The sequence below is a fragment of the Dipodomys spectabilis genome, unplaced genomic scaffold (assembly GCF_019054845.1).
Source record: "Dipodomys spectabilis isolate Male_0828 unplaced genomic scaffold, ASM1905484v1 ptg000001l, whole genome shotgun sequence".
Taxonomy (NCBI): domain Eukaryota; kingdom Metazoa; phylum Chordata; class Mammalia; order Rodentia; family Heteromyidae; genus Dipodomys; species Dipodomys spectabilis.
Window position 1 is genome coordinate 15,100,689 of NW_024870678.1, and position 17,309 is coordinate 15,117,997.

General features: G+C 37.7%; 1 protein-coding gene across 4 annotated transcripts in view; it reads left to right on the top strand.

The window, feature by feature from the left end:
- Ncoa7 (nuclear receptor coactivator 7) overlaps positions 1–17,309 on the top strand; it is a 116,515-nt gene that overhangs the window by 63,090 nt on the left and 36,116 nt on the right. For 3 of the 4 annotated variants that reach the window (XM_042685313.1, XM_042685398.1, XM_042685471.1), the window contains 5 exons: positions 8,783–8,862; positions 11,229–11,336; positions 13,897–14,010; positions 14,586–14,711; positions 15,079–15,263. In XM_042685313.1, the coding sequence (XP_042541247.1) occupies positions 8,783–8,862; positions 11,229–11,336; positions 13,897–14,010; positions 14,586–14,711; positions 15,079–15,263 (613 nt within the window). The remainder of the gene's footprint in view (positions 1–8,782; positions 8,863–11,228; positions 11,337–13,896; positions 14,011–14,585; positions 14,712–15,078; positions 15,264–17,309) is intronic. The other variant, XM_042685535.1, reaches the window with a different exon arrangement.

Below are 17,309 nucleotides of genomic sequence, written 5' to 3' on the forward strand. Positions count from 1 at the left end.
AACCCTCATATGTCATAACCTGTTGTTATTATTGAAGTAAATAATGCAGTCACCGAGCCAAGTGGCTCTGTCTTAACCCAATTTTACTTGTGATCATAAGCTCAGAGATTAGTCCCATTTTAAGCACAATGGTGTGCATGATATACGTGGTTCTTGCATCATGCTTTTTTAAATCACTTGTACGTATTATGGAAAAAAAAATCTCACTGCAAGAGAAGTCCCTAAATCTTTTAGACAAGAGCTTATGGTCAGTGATAATTGAAACTTAAAAAACCCAAATTAGAAATGAGTTGGATAATGGTACAAGGGTAAGCTACCCCAATTGTATCTCAATCAACTTGAGCTGCTATAGAAGACTACCATACAGTAGCTTAATAAGCAACACAAATTTCTCACAGTTTTGGTAGCTGAAAAGTCCCAGACCAAAGTCTTGGTTAATTCAGATCTTGTTGTGACCTACTTCCTCAGAGACCAGTCTGGTCACTGTAACCTCATATAGGAAGAGGTGAGCAAAAGTCTGTTTTGAGGCTCTCTCTTGTGTGTGTATGTGAGGGGAGGTGGTATTGGGGTTTGAACTCAGGGCCTTGCGCTTGCTCTGCCACTTGGTCCATGTCCCAGCCTTGGTGCTCTTTTGGGAGTGTAAACTTGTTCAACCACTTTGGAAAGCAGTATGGAGGTTCCTCAAAATGCTTCACGTAGAGCTCCCCTGTGACCCAGCAATCCCACTTTTGGGCATTTACCCAAATATTCACAAACAAGACCATACTAAAGCTACCAGCACAACTGTGTTTATCACAGCATTATTTACCACAGCTAAGATATGAAACCAACCCAGATGCCCCTCAGTCGATGAATGGATCAAGAAAAAGTGGTATATATTATATACACAATGGAGTTCTATGCCGCCATCAGAAAGAATGACATTGCCCCATTTGTTAGGAAATGGAAAGACTTGGAAAAAATTATATTAAGTGAAGTATGCCAAGCCCAAAGAAACATAGGTCCCATGGTTTCCCTTATTTGCAATAACTAGTATATGTCTGAGACAAGCAGAAAAGGTCAGATAAGTTGATGTTAGGTGAAATGAACCCCAAGATAAGGACTCAAATGTTTTTTCTTTCTTGTGATTGTTTCTAACATATTTATAAGATTATTTCTTTGTTGCTATGTATGTTCCTCCCCCATGGTATAACACATGCTCTCACTGTATTTGATGTTGGTATAATTTGTGGAGGGGAAGGGAAAAAACAAATCGTTTAAATAGGGATACAGGTGGACCCATTGCAACAATAAGATGTGTAAGTTGTTATGTCGAAAAAGAACTTTACAACTTTGGGGGGGGAGGAGAATGGGGGGAAGGTGGGAAGGGATGGAAAGGGGAAACAAAGGAGGAGACAACAATGCTTGATAAGAAATGTACTCATTATCTTGTCCATGTAATTATAACCCCTCTGTATGGTGTTTTCACAATAAAAAAAAAAGCATTAAGCTTATTCTTGAGGGTTCTATCTGGATACCTCCCCAAGTTTCCATCTCTTAATACCATAGTGTTGGGAGAGAGAATTTCAGCATATGAATTTGGGGACCCATAGATATTCAAACCACAGCAACTACATTCATGGTAGAGTGTAATGTGGCTAAAGCTTTTTAGAGTGCAGTTGGCTGTTTTTATCAAGAACTTGCTTTTTTTTAGATAACCTTTGGCTCAACAGCTTTTACTGTCCCTCCCTCCTTTCCTCCCTCCCTCCCTCCCTTCTTTCCTTCCTGCCTTCCTTCCTTCCTAACAATTTTTGTTGTTGTTATGATACTGGAACTTGAATCAAAGCCTCCAGCTCTGGCTTTTTGCTGATGCTCTACCAACTGAGCCGTATCTGCCCTTTCAGCTTTTTTTTTTTTTTTTTGGGTCGGCATGGGGCTTGAACTCTGGGCTTGGGCACATTTCCTCAGCTCTTCAGCTCAAGGCGAGTGCTCTACTGCTTGAGCCACAGCACCATTTCTGTTTTTCTAGTGGTTTATTGGAGATAAGAGTCTCACGCACTTTCCTGCCTGGGCTGGCTTTGAACCACGATCTACAGATCTCAGCCTCCTGAGTAGCTAGGATTACAGGCTTGAGCCACCCTCACCTGGCTTTCTTTCAGCTTTTTGCTGGTTAATTGGAGGTAGAAGTCTCATGGACTTTTCTGCCTAGGCTGGTTTTGAGCCAAGGTTCTCAGATCTCAGCTTTTGTAGTACTGAAGATTACAGGCATGAGCTCTCAATTCTTTCTGTAGAAGTTCACTCTCAGCAACAGTCACAAGCATGCTAAAAGATTTACTTACAAACATTACATTGTTTAAAATAACAGGAAACTAAAAATAATGTACATGACAGATAAAGAAATCACAGTATCCTATTGTAATATGATCTTGAAGAGCAGCTCATGACATGGCAAGTTTTCACAAGATATTATTACATTGGAAAAGTAGAATGATAGTAGCTATATATTATGATTCCATGGTTATTTAAAAATTCATTCATATACAAATTAAAAATAGCATAGAGGACCAAAGCTGGAAGTACGTATAATGTAAACATTGTCAAGTTATTGGATCTTTCTGACAGAGGTAACATGAGTAATTTGTTGTTTTCATCATATTCATGTTTTTTCAAATGAGTGATTTGTGGTCCTCATTCCAGTTCATATGTTGAAGTGCTCATCTTCAAGGTAGTGGTAGGAAATCTGGCTTTTGGGATGTCAGTAGGCCCTGATGATGAAGCCCTTATGGTTGGATTAGTGCCCTTATAAATGAGACACCATTTCCTTCTACCATGTGAGGACACAGCCTGTGTGCACCACCAGGAGTCTTAGCAGACTAATTTTCTAGCAGCTTGATCTTGCATCTTCTACTCTCCAGAGCTCTGGAAGATAAATATCCATTGTTTATAAACTACCAACTAGCAGCCCAAATGGATCAAGCCCAAGTAGCTCTATACAATTTTGGTTCATGTAGAGTTCCCTTTTTATTTCTTATATTTTCTTCTAAAGTTTACATGTACCCAATAAAGTCCTTGATCCACTTATCAGGAGAAAAGGAGATTTTGAAAAGCGCTTTGAAGAGGTTGGAAAGGGAGGAGAAGCAACATCAGGTATGAGGGAGAGAAGGCACATCTGTTAGATGAGTGTCCCCTTGGGCATGATGCTTTACTTCCTCTTGACTCACGATTTATGACAGGAAGTATCAGCCTATTTCACAAAAACAGAGAAGCTTAGTAATTTGACAAATCTACTACTGGTCAGTGTGGAGCAGGGATTCATGCCCAGCCCAGCCCTCTTTGGCACCAATGCTTAAATGAAGCCTTGGGCAACATTCTCCTTTCTGAAAGGATAATAAAGCAAATTTAAGTAAAACTTTAAGCATTCTCTCACATTTCTCCATGAACATTGTTGTTTCTTAATGTAGAAGAAGTATCTATAAAGAGAGTTTCCTTTTCACTTGAGCTATAATTTGAATGATGATAAGTTGAAGTTTAACTACTTAAGGGTATTAGCTTCTCGGATTACTACTAGACCTGGTCATATGTATAATCATGTTCAAAACACTTACAGGTCTATGGCTAACACATCAAATGTTAACAAAACAACAATTACTCTCAGAATAAACTAACAGGCCTCTGGTTTAGGTCATTGATCCCAGAGGTACAGGAGAATCTGCTCCCTGTAAAATTTTCCATAAGACAAACAACTTCCTGCTCTTGAAGCGCTTGAATTGTATAATTTAGTTTAGAATGACTAATTTTTTTGGTCAAATAGTAATAATATTAAGTAATATCAAATAGCATGAAAATGCATTGTTAGTGACATGCTTGAAAGAACAGAAGCAATGTGTACTACATAGCACCCCCATTTGTGTCGGATGATAAAATATGAGTTCATTCTTCCTTGACCTGCCTTTGTTTTTCATTTTCGTTCTAGGTTTTCTAGAAGTGGCTCTTCAGATGCTAACTAACATTAAACATTTTAATTTTATATGTGTGTCTTACAGTCTGGGCAATATTTTGAGAAATTTATATCACCTGGAGAAAATGTTATCTCACTATGTAAATAATCCTATATTTTGTTCAGAGAAACATATGGCTTTAGATTTTATTATACTTTTTTTTACTCTAAAAGCAACAGTCTCATTGTGTTCCCAGGGTGACTTCTGACCTCAAGTGATCCTCTTGCCTCAACTCCTGAGTAGTTAGGACTGCAGGCACATGCTGCAGCACCCAACCTGTCTGTATGAATTCCAGAGTGATATAAATTTTTCTTCAGATGTTCACCCAATTTCTTTTTTTTAAATTTTTATTATTCTTTTTTGTGAACATACTGTACAGAGGGGTTACAATTACATGGGCAAGATAATGAGTACATTTCTTATCAAGCATTGCAGCCTCCTCCTTTGTTTACCCTTCACATCCCTTCCCAGCCCCCCCGAACCCCCCCCCCCCCGACCAAAGTTGTAAAGTTCGTTTTCGACATGACAACTTGTACTTCTCATAGTTGCATCGGGTCCACCTGTATCCTTAAACGACTTGTTTTTCCCCATCTCCTCCACAAATTATACCGACATCAAATATAGTGAAAGCAGGTCACCCAATTTCATTTAATGGTAATCCTTGTCTTCTTAACCCCTTATCTTCTCTCATTGTATTTCACTCTTCTGAATTGCCTTGCCTAATCTTCGTGGTAAATATACTTTGAGATTCCAGTCAGCCCTCTATTTTTGTACATTAGTAGACTCTTATCTAAGTCACTTACCCAAGTTTGCATGATAATCAAAGGAAGGCCTGTAAGATTTCCTATGTGAGAGAATTTTATGTCTGCTTTTATCTAAGCTTCCATCAGTTTACTGAACAATTTTATGATTTTTTAACTACGTGTGGTAGTGTTAGGTAGACAGTTTTATCTACTAATAATCAAAACTTCATTACTTTCCTTTTAGTACTTAAGACTTTTTTTGCAGTACTGGTAATTGAATCCAGGGCAAGTGCTATACAATGCTTTACCACTTGAGATATATCCCTACTCTCTCTCTCTCTCTCTCTCTGTCTTTCTCTCTCCCCCCTCTCCCCTCTCCGTACCTCCCCTCTCCTTCCCTCCCTCTCATGTCCCTTCTCTTCCCCTCCTTCTCTCTTCAGACCTGGGAACTATCCCTGAGCTTTGTTTTCAATGCACTTTGTTTCAAAGCACTCTACCACTTGAGCCACAGCTTCAGGTCTGGCTTTTCTGGTTATTTATTGTAGATAAGAGTCTCACAGACTTTCCTGTCTGGGCTGGCTTTGAACCGAGATCCTCTTATCTCAGCCTCCTGAGTAGTTAGGATTACAGGTGTGAGCTACTAGTGCCTTGCTTTTTTGAGATGAGCTCTCACTTAACTTTTTTTGAGGTGAGGTCTCACTTGCTCAACCTTCTTAGTTTTTATTCTCAAACCTCAGATATCCTCTCACAACTTATTCTTGGAAGTTGTATCCTTATCCAAGATTCAAGCTTACCATTACAAAGGATTTCTTTATAGCCAGAAACCATACTGCTTATATATCATCTATTTTTAGCCCAGTGCCTGGGAGAGAAAAATCTTTCTTCAATAAACGTGTATATGTCATCTGGTCAGTTTCAAGAGCCAAGAACTTTGAGTTCTGGGTGATCTTGGCTGGTTTCTGGGTGGAAAGGGAAGTTGTAGAACTTGTGGGCAGGGTACCAAGGTCTATCTGACATGAGATCATTACAGACACTTGGTTTCTATTCTCAATTCCATTTCCCATTTCAGGAGTTAGCAAAACAAGATGGGCTAGTCTAAAGGACCAGTATTTCATTGCTCTAGGAACAATTTATTTGTTCAAGTAGTGCCTTATTGGACTGGGGAAATTACTAACTCTCAGGATTTCATTTCATACATGAGGCAGGTGAGAGGCTCAGTTGCTTTGTTCTGAGTAGTTTTTGAGCAACACTTTAGTAGCCAGCTTTCCCCTCTGGCTTCGAGTCTTCTACATCATTTACTTTTAAGTTCTGCAAAGCAATGGGAAGATGAGGAAGTATAAAGGGCCAGAGGCTGGAAGTGATGACCTCCATGTCATTGGGAGACAGTTGTATCTTTAGGGTCGGTAGTGGGTCCTCAACCCGATTGGATTTGGAGCCCCATCTTGAAATGCAGCCAAGCAGTCTTCTTGAGACTGCTCAGGCCTCTAATTCTTTCAGGGCCATACATCTCTCCAGGGCTTTTTTATGTGCTATAGAACCTATTTTGGAAAAGACATAAAGGATTTCAGCCATGGAATTACATAGCTGTCCATCTTTACAGCTCATTGTAATAACGATTTAGGAAGCAGTATGACAGTTTACTTTGTTGTACAGTGATACTGAGGTAATTAAGTTTGATCCTCAGAATCTGGCCATTACTTTCTGTTTTCTCTGTTTAGTCAACTGCAAAACACAGTGCTCGTTTGTGGGTTTGACAGGTGCAGATGATTTGCCCAATGGGTTGTTATCTCAGTGAAAATTATTGCCCACAATCAAGTATGTCAGGCTCATTGATCTGTTTTGGGAAGTTTATTCAACCTTATGTCCTGGGGCTCATGTTACAGCCCAAGAGCATAAGAGATGGGGACATCTTGGTCTTTACTTCAACAATGTCAAAATCTTAGACCATAGAGAGAAGGCTTTTAAGCAATATTTACATCCATGTTTTCTATTTTTCTAGCCTATTCATCTGTGCCATTGGAAATTAATTAATTTAATTTTGTACTTAGCTCAGTTAAGAAGAGCTGTTGCTATCAACATCATCCTGAAAAATGAAACAACGTGTTTTGTATTTGCTGGGTTTTTTTTGGTACCTGGATATAATTAAACACTTACAAATTAGTAGCTTATAGTAGCACTTCCCATTGGCACCAGAGATAACTCCATAGTTTATGGAAAAGTGTGGGCCAACAGCTGCCACAGATAAGAATAAAGACACATGGCTTGGTATCTGACAATAGGAATCACCTATATAAAAAGGCTTTTCTGAGCATAGAACTTAAGATGGCCAACTATACACATAGAAAGTACCATGAGATACCAAAAGAAATGAACAGCCTTTAATTAAAGCCAACAAGAACTTTTGGAAGAAAGTGTCTGGGAATGTCAGCCTGGGGTATCCCATCTTCCATGTAAACAAATGCTGCGTTATCATGATCCTTGAAAGGAAGAGTGCTGTTCAGATTTTATTGTTTACCTGTCAAGAACGAGGCTGTACAGTTTCTGTATCTATTATAAGATCTATACAATGTTCCAGTTGGAGTTTTGGAACACGGATTGTGTAGAATCTTATCTGGAGATCTAAAACTTATCATTAGGCCAATTCCTAACCTAATTTAGAGGTGGCTCCCAATAGGTAGAGACACTCTCAATGAACTTTCAGGGTTTCTTTGGTTGTGTAAAAGTATCTGACCTGAACAGATGACTAGAATGTACTCTTGCTGCAGCTTCTTCATCATTTCTTCTTGATTTTTAAGTAATGTAAAGGCAATATTTAAAAGCCAGATGAATCCTTTCTGAAATGAACTACCTTCATGTTTCTTCTTATCTTTCATTTCCTCTCTTTCTGTGTCTCTCTATGTCTCAATTTTCCCCCCACCCCCTTTCCCTCTCTTTGTGCCCCTTGTCAGATCGTGGTATGTCTTCACTGGGTTAAGCTGAGCTCCTAGTTTCTTATTCATTAGCTTCCTTTTATTCTCACCCCTACACAGGTCCATTTCCCTCCCATTCCGTAGTTTTGTGCCAAAAGTGATAGGCTTTTATTTTTGTGTCCTTAAAAAGGTTTGTCTTATTCATGCCAATTTTAGCTAGACAGAAATAATATTGTTTTGCACATCTCATTCTGTTTTTCATGATTTACACTGATGTTGTGTCTCACAAGCTTGTTATTTCTAATTGTTTCCTGGATTCCCAAAGCAAAGCTACCATATTTTACTTACAGTCTATCTCTCCCTCACGGTGTAGAGGATATGGTGATGACATTGTACAAGACAATGACTTAGGTGTAAAATGAATACCATCCTCATGAGGATGTGTAATGGTGAGTTAAACTGCTCAAAGATACACAGGCTGTATAGATTTTCTCTTCTTGAATGACTGAATCATTTTGCATTCCTAGTAGCAGTTCACACTATCAGCATTAAAATACCCAGCTTTCAGATTTTGTCAGATTACTAGGTGATTTTAATTTGCAATTTTCTGTTCATATTCAAGTTGGAGCACCTTTGTTTTACTTTTAATTCAATTTGATATTCTTCTTGTTACTTAATTTTTTATCCATTCTAGCATATCTCCATGGTTTTCTTTCACCTCTCCTGATCTCTCTCCATTCTGGAGTTTGAACTCAGGGCAGGTGTTCTATCACTTGAGCCACATCTCCAACCCATTCATATGGTTTTTGATAGCTAGATTAATATGTCAAGCTATATTTTCTCTAACAGGTTGAGCTAAAAAATTTAAATTATGCATCATTTATATAGTGATTATTAATATTTTCTGTAACTTCATTAATGCATGTTAACATTTAAACTATTATTTTAATAAGGACATGGTATCAACTCATTGTTTATACTATTGAATTACAGTTAACATTAATAATTTATTCTGGTAGTCATGCTTTAATTATTACTCTGTTTTTGTCATTAGTCCATTTTTCTATTAATACTATTTTGTTCGTTTGATATTAGACTTTGTCTTCATTTGCTGAAAATGAAATTGTTCATTTACATAAAATTTATTCTTCAGATGACAATCAAAACAAAACACATGACAAAAAAGAGAAGAAGATGGTGGTTCAGAAGCCCCATGGTACCATGGAATACACTGTAAGTATAAACAAGATTTTATGAATGTTGTTACAACTACATCATGTAAGCAGAATGCTTCTCCTTGACTTAACTTTGCCTGGTAGCTCTATTGTTCTTGTGAACCCATCAAATAATGAAGACTTTTAAGACCTGTTCTAAGCCATTTCTTTTCCCTTTATGTCTTCTCTCTGGGAAAACTTTCATTAACCAACAACTTCAAAGGATGGATAGGAGGATGATCTGGTACACAAACACACTGCACTGATCACTAATAGTCTAATAGTGTGTAGTGTGTGGATTGTTCTGGCTGGCTAGACAGGTGTCCACTTCCCTTATCTGAAGCTGGGTTGAGGAAGATGATCTTTCTTAATAGAGAAGACATTTTCTTTCAAGGGTATTCTAGTAACTCTGCTCCTCTGCTAGGGCTTCCAAACTAACTGATGACTATGACTTTAATATGAAAGTAACTACTGATCTGGGCATTAGTGGCTCACACCTGTAATCCTAGCTACTCAGGAGGCTGAGATCTGAGGATCGTGGTTCAAAGCCAGCCTGGGCAGGAAAGTCCATGAGACTCTTATCTCCAGTAAACCACTAGAAAACAGGAAGTGGCGCTGTGGCTCAAGCGGTAGAGCGCTCGCCTTGAGCTGAAGAGTGCAGGGACAGTGCCCAAGCCCAGAGTTCAAGCTCCACGATCAATAAAAAAAAAAAAAAAAAAAAAGAAAGTGACTACTTTCTTACTATACCTCTGGCATCTTCTTGGGTATAGAGCTCCAGATTGTTAAATAAATATGAGTGCTGTATATATGCATCCATTACAAGAACGACATACTGTGTGTTCTGTACTTACCTTTCTCATTATAACAAGGGCTCCTGGAATCCAGGATATCTTATTTATCTTAGACTTTGCATAAAGTGACTACTGAGTGATAGATCAATGTTTTATTGTTTAATTCTCTATGAAATAATGTTGCTGAATAGTCCCTTTAACTTCTAAGAAGAAATGAAATGCTGTTGTCATTTTGAGTCTGAGGATAGTGGGTTTATAATTCTGTTCTAATATCTCTACCTTCAATCAGTCTACATTCTCCTTCATCTATCTCCTCAAATCTCTACACAGTCAAGGCCTAGATGCTGGAGCCAGTTCTGCATACAGGGTCAGCCAATAGTTTCAACTTAGGGCCAGAGATGGGAGCTCCTCATGCTACTCTTCACAGTGACTTCCATCCTACATTCCATCCTGTGAGACTCTAGATCATCCTGAAGATGGATGTGACTTGAGCTTTCTGTTGTTGTTTAGGTTTTTGTTTTTTTTGTGTCTGTGTTTTCCCCCCAGTCCTGGGGCTTGAACTCAGGGCCTGGGCACTGTCCCTGAGCTTCTTTTGCTCAAGGCTAGCACTCTACCACTTGAGCTACTTCTGGCATTTTCTGTTTATGTAGTACTGAGGAATAAAACCCAGGGCTTCATGCATGTTAAGCAAACACGCTACCGCAAAGCCATATTCCCAGCCCTGGGTTGAGCCTTTTTACCGTGAAGTTTCTTCTTACTTACCTCTCTTCCTAATTCTCTTCAAGTATAGAAGGAAGTGGAAGTATACACATGGAATATAATGTGGCCATAGACACTTAATATTTTGATGGCAGAGAACATAATTTTTTAAATTATGGTACTGGGGCTTGAAGTCAGAGCCTCTCTCTCTTTCTCTCTCTTGGCTTTTATACTCAAAACTAATGCTCTATCACTTAGTCAGACCTCCAGTTACAGCTTTTTGCTGGTTATTGAAGATAAAAGTCCCACAGTTTCACCTCAGTCTTCAGATCTTCAGTCTTCTGAATAGCAAGGATTACAGACATGAGCCACCAGGACCTAGATACAGAGAACAATGTTGGATAGCAAATCTGAATTTCTTTCAGAAGGACTTGCCCTCTCCTGTATTTACTTGTTAATGACTTCAGTAGTATCTGTGTCTTGCACTTCTGAGCACAGGGAACACTGAAGAACAAGCCATTGGGCAGCATTGATTATTTAATGAAGTGAAGGAAAATGGATAGAAAAATTGGAGAGAAAAATTGTAGCTCTGTTTCCCTGTGGGTGGAAAGGGTGTTATATCTGTTCCTTTCTATTTAGAGTTGTTCCAAAGGGAAAATTAGACATCTACTAACAGACAGTAAAATTTGAAGATGAGGGAGCCCAGAAATGAATTGTATTTAAGACTTCTTTTATATGGTTTTATTAAGAACTAAAAGCTTATTCCCTCTTTTGCATAGTACATGTGATGTAGATGGAACTATTCATTCACTTGTATTGTGATAGGTTAATATTTCCTGGAAAGAGGATATTTTTCTGCTTTATGTACTAAATCTTGTTTGTTTGATTGTTCTAGGCTGGAAGTCAGGACACACTAAACTCCATAGCACTGAAGTTTAACATCACTCCAAACAAATTAGTGGAATTGAATAAACTTTTCACACATACTATTGTTCCAGGCCAGGTAACTACTTTCCTGGTTAATATTACCTTAGACATTTTGCATTTATCTTTTGTTGTCATATAAAATGCCTACTAATGCCTTACTATTAGCATTACAGTTTTATTATCAGTGAGAATGTATGTTGATTCCATCTTTTATTTCCCTTAGAGCCAAGAATTGTAAAATCCTCTTAGTAGTTATAAACTGTTGAGAGATTAATACTTCACAAATGATTAACACAGTTCATTATCACTACTATTAACTTAATTGAAGGTATTTCCTATAGCAGTAAGAACAATTCTGAAGTAATGTCATACTTCTTTTTATTTACGACACAGATATTCTTACAAAACTCAGTTTGGAATTGTAAGTTACAGTTTAGCCTACTCCTCTGAAGTGACTTACAGTCATCATTGTATTTTAAATTAGGAAAAGAAAATGCCATCCTTGTCTCAATCAAAAACTAACTACCCCAGTTTTATTGTAAGTTTTTAGTACCAGATTTGTTCAGTGGATTGAAATTGACAAACAATATAATTAATACTTCACTTTGAGTAAAACGTTTGAGTAGCTTTTACGTAATAAGACATTTTAGAATTTTTATTCTAAAATTTTATCCAGTCCATAAATTTAAATGTCTCAGTCATTGAAATCACTTAGCTGAAGGCTAATATCCAGTCTCATCCGTAGAAGTGCATGGCTGCCTTGGTCATATTTAGGTTCCATTGATGATACTGTCTTGTGCATTTCTTTTAAGGATAGCATGTGAAGATAGCAGTGCCACAAATTGGCCACTTAGTGTTTATCATACTTAAGGTCTCATGAAAAGGAGAAATTAGTATACTTCATTACTTGATAGTTAGAGAGAAAAATCTTAAATAAAACCTTTCAAAAATGTATACATTTTATCTCCATGAAATAGGTGTTAATGTCTTCATTGTTAGGCCTATTTATAATTTGGTATGGTGGATCCACAGTATTTATCTAATCCAGCTAGAGATTATATTAATAAAATACTTTGAGGGGTGATCATTATAGTATGACAATAAACAAAATAGTTGATTCATACTGAACCAACAAGGCCAGTAGCTAACACATGCAAAGGACTATTTTGAAATGTTTACTATGCTGGTTATTGAAAAAACAAAACAAAGAAATCCCCACTAGAAATGGAAGCTCACTTCTCTTTTTGGATCTCAGTTTCCTAATATGAGAAGTTGGCCAACAAGTTCTCATGTATCCTTTTTAGCCTCTGTACTAAAAGAACTAATAGAACTTATATACTGCTAATAATTGTTCTAGACCCAAATATACTGGATTTTTTTCCTGTTATTTCTGGCAAAGACAAGGAATTGAGAAGTGTAAATAGGTTGAAGGGCTTTAAAACTTTAAACCTGTAGATAACTTTTTGTTTTCAAGGATTTTTAAATACTTCATTTTGGTACCTGGGTGGGTAAATATCTTGCATCTCAATAGATTTTATAAATCAAAGCTATGGATTAGTTTGCTCTGGTCACAGAAAATTTGAGATTCTTTCTAGAGATTGGCTTGATAATCTGCTTGAATGGGGTTTAAATAACTAAAGTTAAACTAAAGATTTAACTGGAAACTGGGGAGATACTAAAAAAGCAGTATTGGTTTGAGATCAATTGTTTCATGAAAAACTCTGAATTCACTTTTATAACATTAAACATCATTTTAAGATAATATTTGATGTATGCCAAAAGTGTATTAGTCTAATTAAAAGAACATTGTAAGGCAATATCCTAATAGTATTTTGGAAACTAGTATATTTTTCAAAAGGAGACTTTATACAACTTGCAGGAGTAGTTTTATATAAACCAGACACAAGTGGAAGAGAAAGGATTATTATAGTTATTACTTTGTCTAGTTCATCATCCAAATACCTTATTAATTTGAGGCTGAAGGCCTGCTAGAAGTAGCAAACCTAGATTTGTTCCCTTTTTACCTGACACAGTTATTACATTTAGAACCGTGCCTGCATCTCGCTCCTTTATTCCCATCTGTCGCGGGCTTATCATCTGCAGCATAATCTACAAGTCAAAAAATATGAAATCTAAAATGCTGTAACATCTGAAATAGTTTGATGCATTTGAAGCATTTCCATATTAGGAGTGCTCAGTGGGTAAAGTCTGTGTAAATACTCCAAAGTCAAAAATTGTGAATCAGAAACATTTGTGGCCTCCAGGATTGCAGGCTGCAGACCTTCAACCTTGTATTCATCCTCATTCCTGAAAGGCTCTTCTCTCCTGCCTATCTGGTTCGTATTGATTTAAAGCTTCACTTGGACCTTATTGCTTCACATAGCTTGCCAATAGTATTCACTCTCCTATTCTCCTCTTTTGTGATCTCCTTCACTGTTTAGAGGTATGTTCAGTACCCTGTGCACTATTGTTGATATTGTTTACAAATGAGGGACTTCATGCTGTTTATGAATTCCATGAAGGCCAACTAGGTCTTCATTATGCAGCAAGCACGGTGGTGTGCGCAGGGTGACCTCTCTGGAAACAAGGTAGGGGCTTGTCTACTTGTCTGCTCAGTCCCTCTTTCCCATTCCCAGGTTCTTTTTGTGCCAGATGCCAACTTTCCTTCCAGTACCTTAAGGCTATCATCATCCAGTCCCGGTGCTACTGTCTCTCCCTCATCATCAGATGCAGAATATGATAAGCTGCCTGTATGTATGTTATTCACTTCATTCACTACATTTTCACTGTGAGATTGATTGCAAATTGAAGAATGCAGTGTTTTCCTTTACAAGATTACACACCTGAAATTCTGCCTTGAAGGGGCTAGTTAGGCAAGTTATCATTAGTTTAAAAAAATGTACCCTCTCTAAAACTTGCCTGTTTGTAGGTAAGTTCTCAAAGGTAAAAATACATGCTTTATACAGAAATATGAAGCTAACTTCCACTCATGTGGATAGATCATTTGTACTCCTTTTTATTGAGAATCTGAATCAGGGGCCTAACATGATTCTTTCATTCAGGTTATTTTGAAGGCGTTTAGTGAACTAGTTTCGTGGGTTCATTCATAAATGCTTTTCTTAAAAGAAACTATTTTATTTAGATGCCTATTACTACATTTGTGCTAGTTTCAAAGGAAAAAGAAGATATGCCTTTTTAATGTTTAAGTTAAATAGAAATAGTGTACATACAGGGGAACTTGTGTGGCTTGTTTTATACATCCAAATTTGTTTTTAAAATGTGCTTTTATTTAGTTCTGGAATTTTTTTTTTTTTGCTTTCAAAAGGATGCTGACTTAGCAAGAAAGGCCTTAAAACCCATTGAAAGAGTATTATCATCTACTTCTGAAGAAGATGAGCCAGGAGTGGTTAAATTTCTAAAAATGAATTGTCGATACTTCACTGATGGAAAGGTATATGGCAGTATTATTTGTTTCCCCCTGATGAAATTCACGGAAAACTAAACAAGGTTATACATTACTAGATAGAAGGCTATGTTAAAATATTTGTACATGTGGGAGGCTTAGATTGAGAGAGAATTGAGATTCTAGGCCAGCCCAGAAATAAGACAAGTGGGTTTACTCTGTTTACCATCCAGAACCCAGCACCTAGCACTGCATTCTTTCAGCTTGTTCCGCTTTCATAGAAAGTGATTATCACATAGGATACCATGATTCACAAAGCCATGGAAGTAGCAATATGAATTAATTAATGCCTTTGTGGTCGTAGCAGAAAGTTTTTATGCCTGGAGTAATTCTGTCCTATCTGTTTCTTCTGCAGGGTGTGGTTGGAGGTGTCATGATTGTCACTCCTAACAACATCATGTTTGATCCTCACAAGTCTGATCCCCTGGTTATTGAAAATGGGTGTGAGGAGTATGGCCTCATCTGCCCCATGGAAGAGGTTGTTTCCATTGCCCTCTACAATGACATCTCCCACATGAAGATCAAAGATGCCTTGCCATCGTAAGAGCTATTCCTTTTCTTTTGTTTTTAATGAGAAACAAGGAGCTGTTGAGAGAATTAAGTTAGATTTAAAAGTGAGGACATTTATAGGAGCCAAGGGATTCTTGGGGATATGGATTTCAAGGCAGAAATTTTGTGTAGTAAAGTTAAAAATAAAAAAAAAAAAAGAGCAGTAGAAATGATAGCATCAATGATTTAAAAAAACCTTAACGGGAAAGAAAGTTATGGGAGAAATGAATTGCAATGCATAGAAATTTTGAGAGATAGTGTGTGTAAAATCCCTGTTCTCACCTTTAGGTTTTGTATTTTTTTTATGCATGGAATATTTTCTTTTTTTTTTTGTCGGCCGTGGGGCTTGAACTCCGGGCCTGGGCGCTGTCCCTCAGCTCTTCAGCTCAAGGCGAGCGCTCTACCATTTGAGCTATAGCGCCACTTCCGGTTTTCTCGTGGTTTATTGGAGATAGGAGTCTCACGGTCTTTCCTGCCCGGGCTGGCTTTGAACCATGATCCTCAGATCTCAGCCTCCTGAGTAGCTAGGATTACAGGCGTGAGCCACCAGCGCCCGGCGCATGGAATATTTTGTGACTCTAGCTGCCACAATCAGTAGGAACAGAGCAATTGAAGAGATTATTGATCATCATTAGGTACTTTGATAAGTGTAAAAAAACATTAGTAAACATTGCACCAGCTGACATTACTCTGTACTTTGCCCTAGCAGTGCCCAGCAGCTGCAATGCAGAAAAAGCAGTTGGTTAAATGAGTCCCAATTAGGGAACTGGCAACATGGATTAGGTAGCTGAACAAAAAGGGAGAGGTAGACAAGTTAACCGAGAAGGCTAATAACAACTAACTGTGAAGAATGCATTCTTTGTAGGGTCAGGCTCCATAAGGGAGGAAGCAGGGAGAAAGGGGCTCTCAGGTGCTCGTGGAAGACAGCTTTGCTTATTAATGAAGGCTATGAAGCAGAACTCTGAAAGCCTTGAATATACCAATATGGAGATTTTGCTCCATGGGACTGTTATTTGACTCTAGAGCCAAAGCATCTTTTCAATCTCTGGGATGTGCAGGGTCAGGCAGAACATTTTCTTTTCTTTTTTTTTTTGGTCGGTTTTGGGGCTTGAACTTTGGGCCTGGGTACTGTCCCTCAGCTCTTCAGCTCAAGGTGAGCGGTCTACTGCTTGAGCCACAGAGCCACTTCCGGTTTTCTGAGTGGTTTATTGGAGATAAGAGTCTCATGGACTTTCCTGCCTGGGCTGGCTTTGAACCACGATCCTCAGATCTCAGCCTCCTGAGTAGCTACGATTATAGGTGTGAGCCACCGGGGCCCAGCTAGGCAGAACATTTTGATATGAAACACCTTTGGAGAAATACTTAGTCACAATGGTATTTTGGAATATGGCTCAGTGAGTATTTGTTGAACAACAATGAGTGATAATTTTAAAGAAGCACTTTAAGGCCCGTATGAGAGTCTATCAATTGCATAGATTTTTACTTAATATTGGAAAAATCTTAGATGTTCTATGCACATGAAAATAACTTTAGGGAATGACATGAGAAACTGCCTGATGCTTCATTGTTTTGCCATGATCATTTATTTTATAGTCAGAATAATAACATAGTTCTTGAAAATAATCTGATCTGAATAGAAAATAAAATGGTTTATGAAATTGAGTTGTTATATTTCAAAGGTGATCTTATATCTCTCTGAACCAACCAACGGTAAATGAAAACGCAGGGTTACTCCTGATACTTCCAATCATGGTTTAAAACATGTATGTTCTTGACAATTTATTTTGACCATTTTATTTGGAGCTTGGAAAGGTGTGTTTATTGCAACACATAATTCACATCTGTGTTACTAAGGAAAAATGATTGTCTCCTAGTAAGAAAGTGATAAATCAATTGTCAAAGTAAAGTGGTATTGTTACAAAATTTTTTAAAGTTTAAAAAATTTAAACTCATTATCATAGGTAAGAGCTTTTTAAGATTTACTTTTCCCTAAAAATTTCCTTAAAAGCTAATTCTCTCATCTTTTTTGGGAATAGT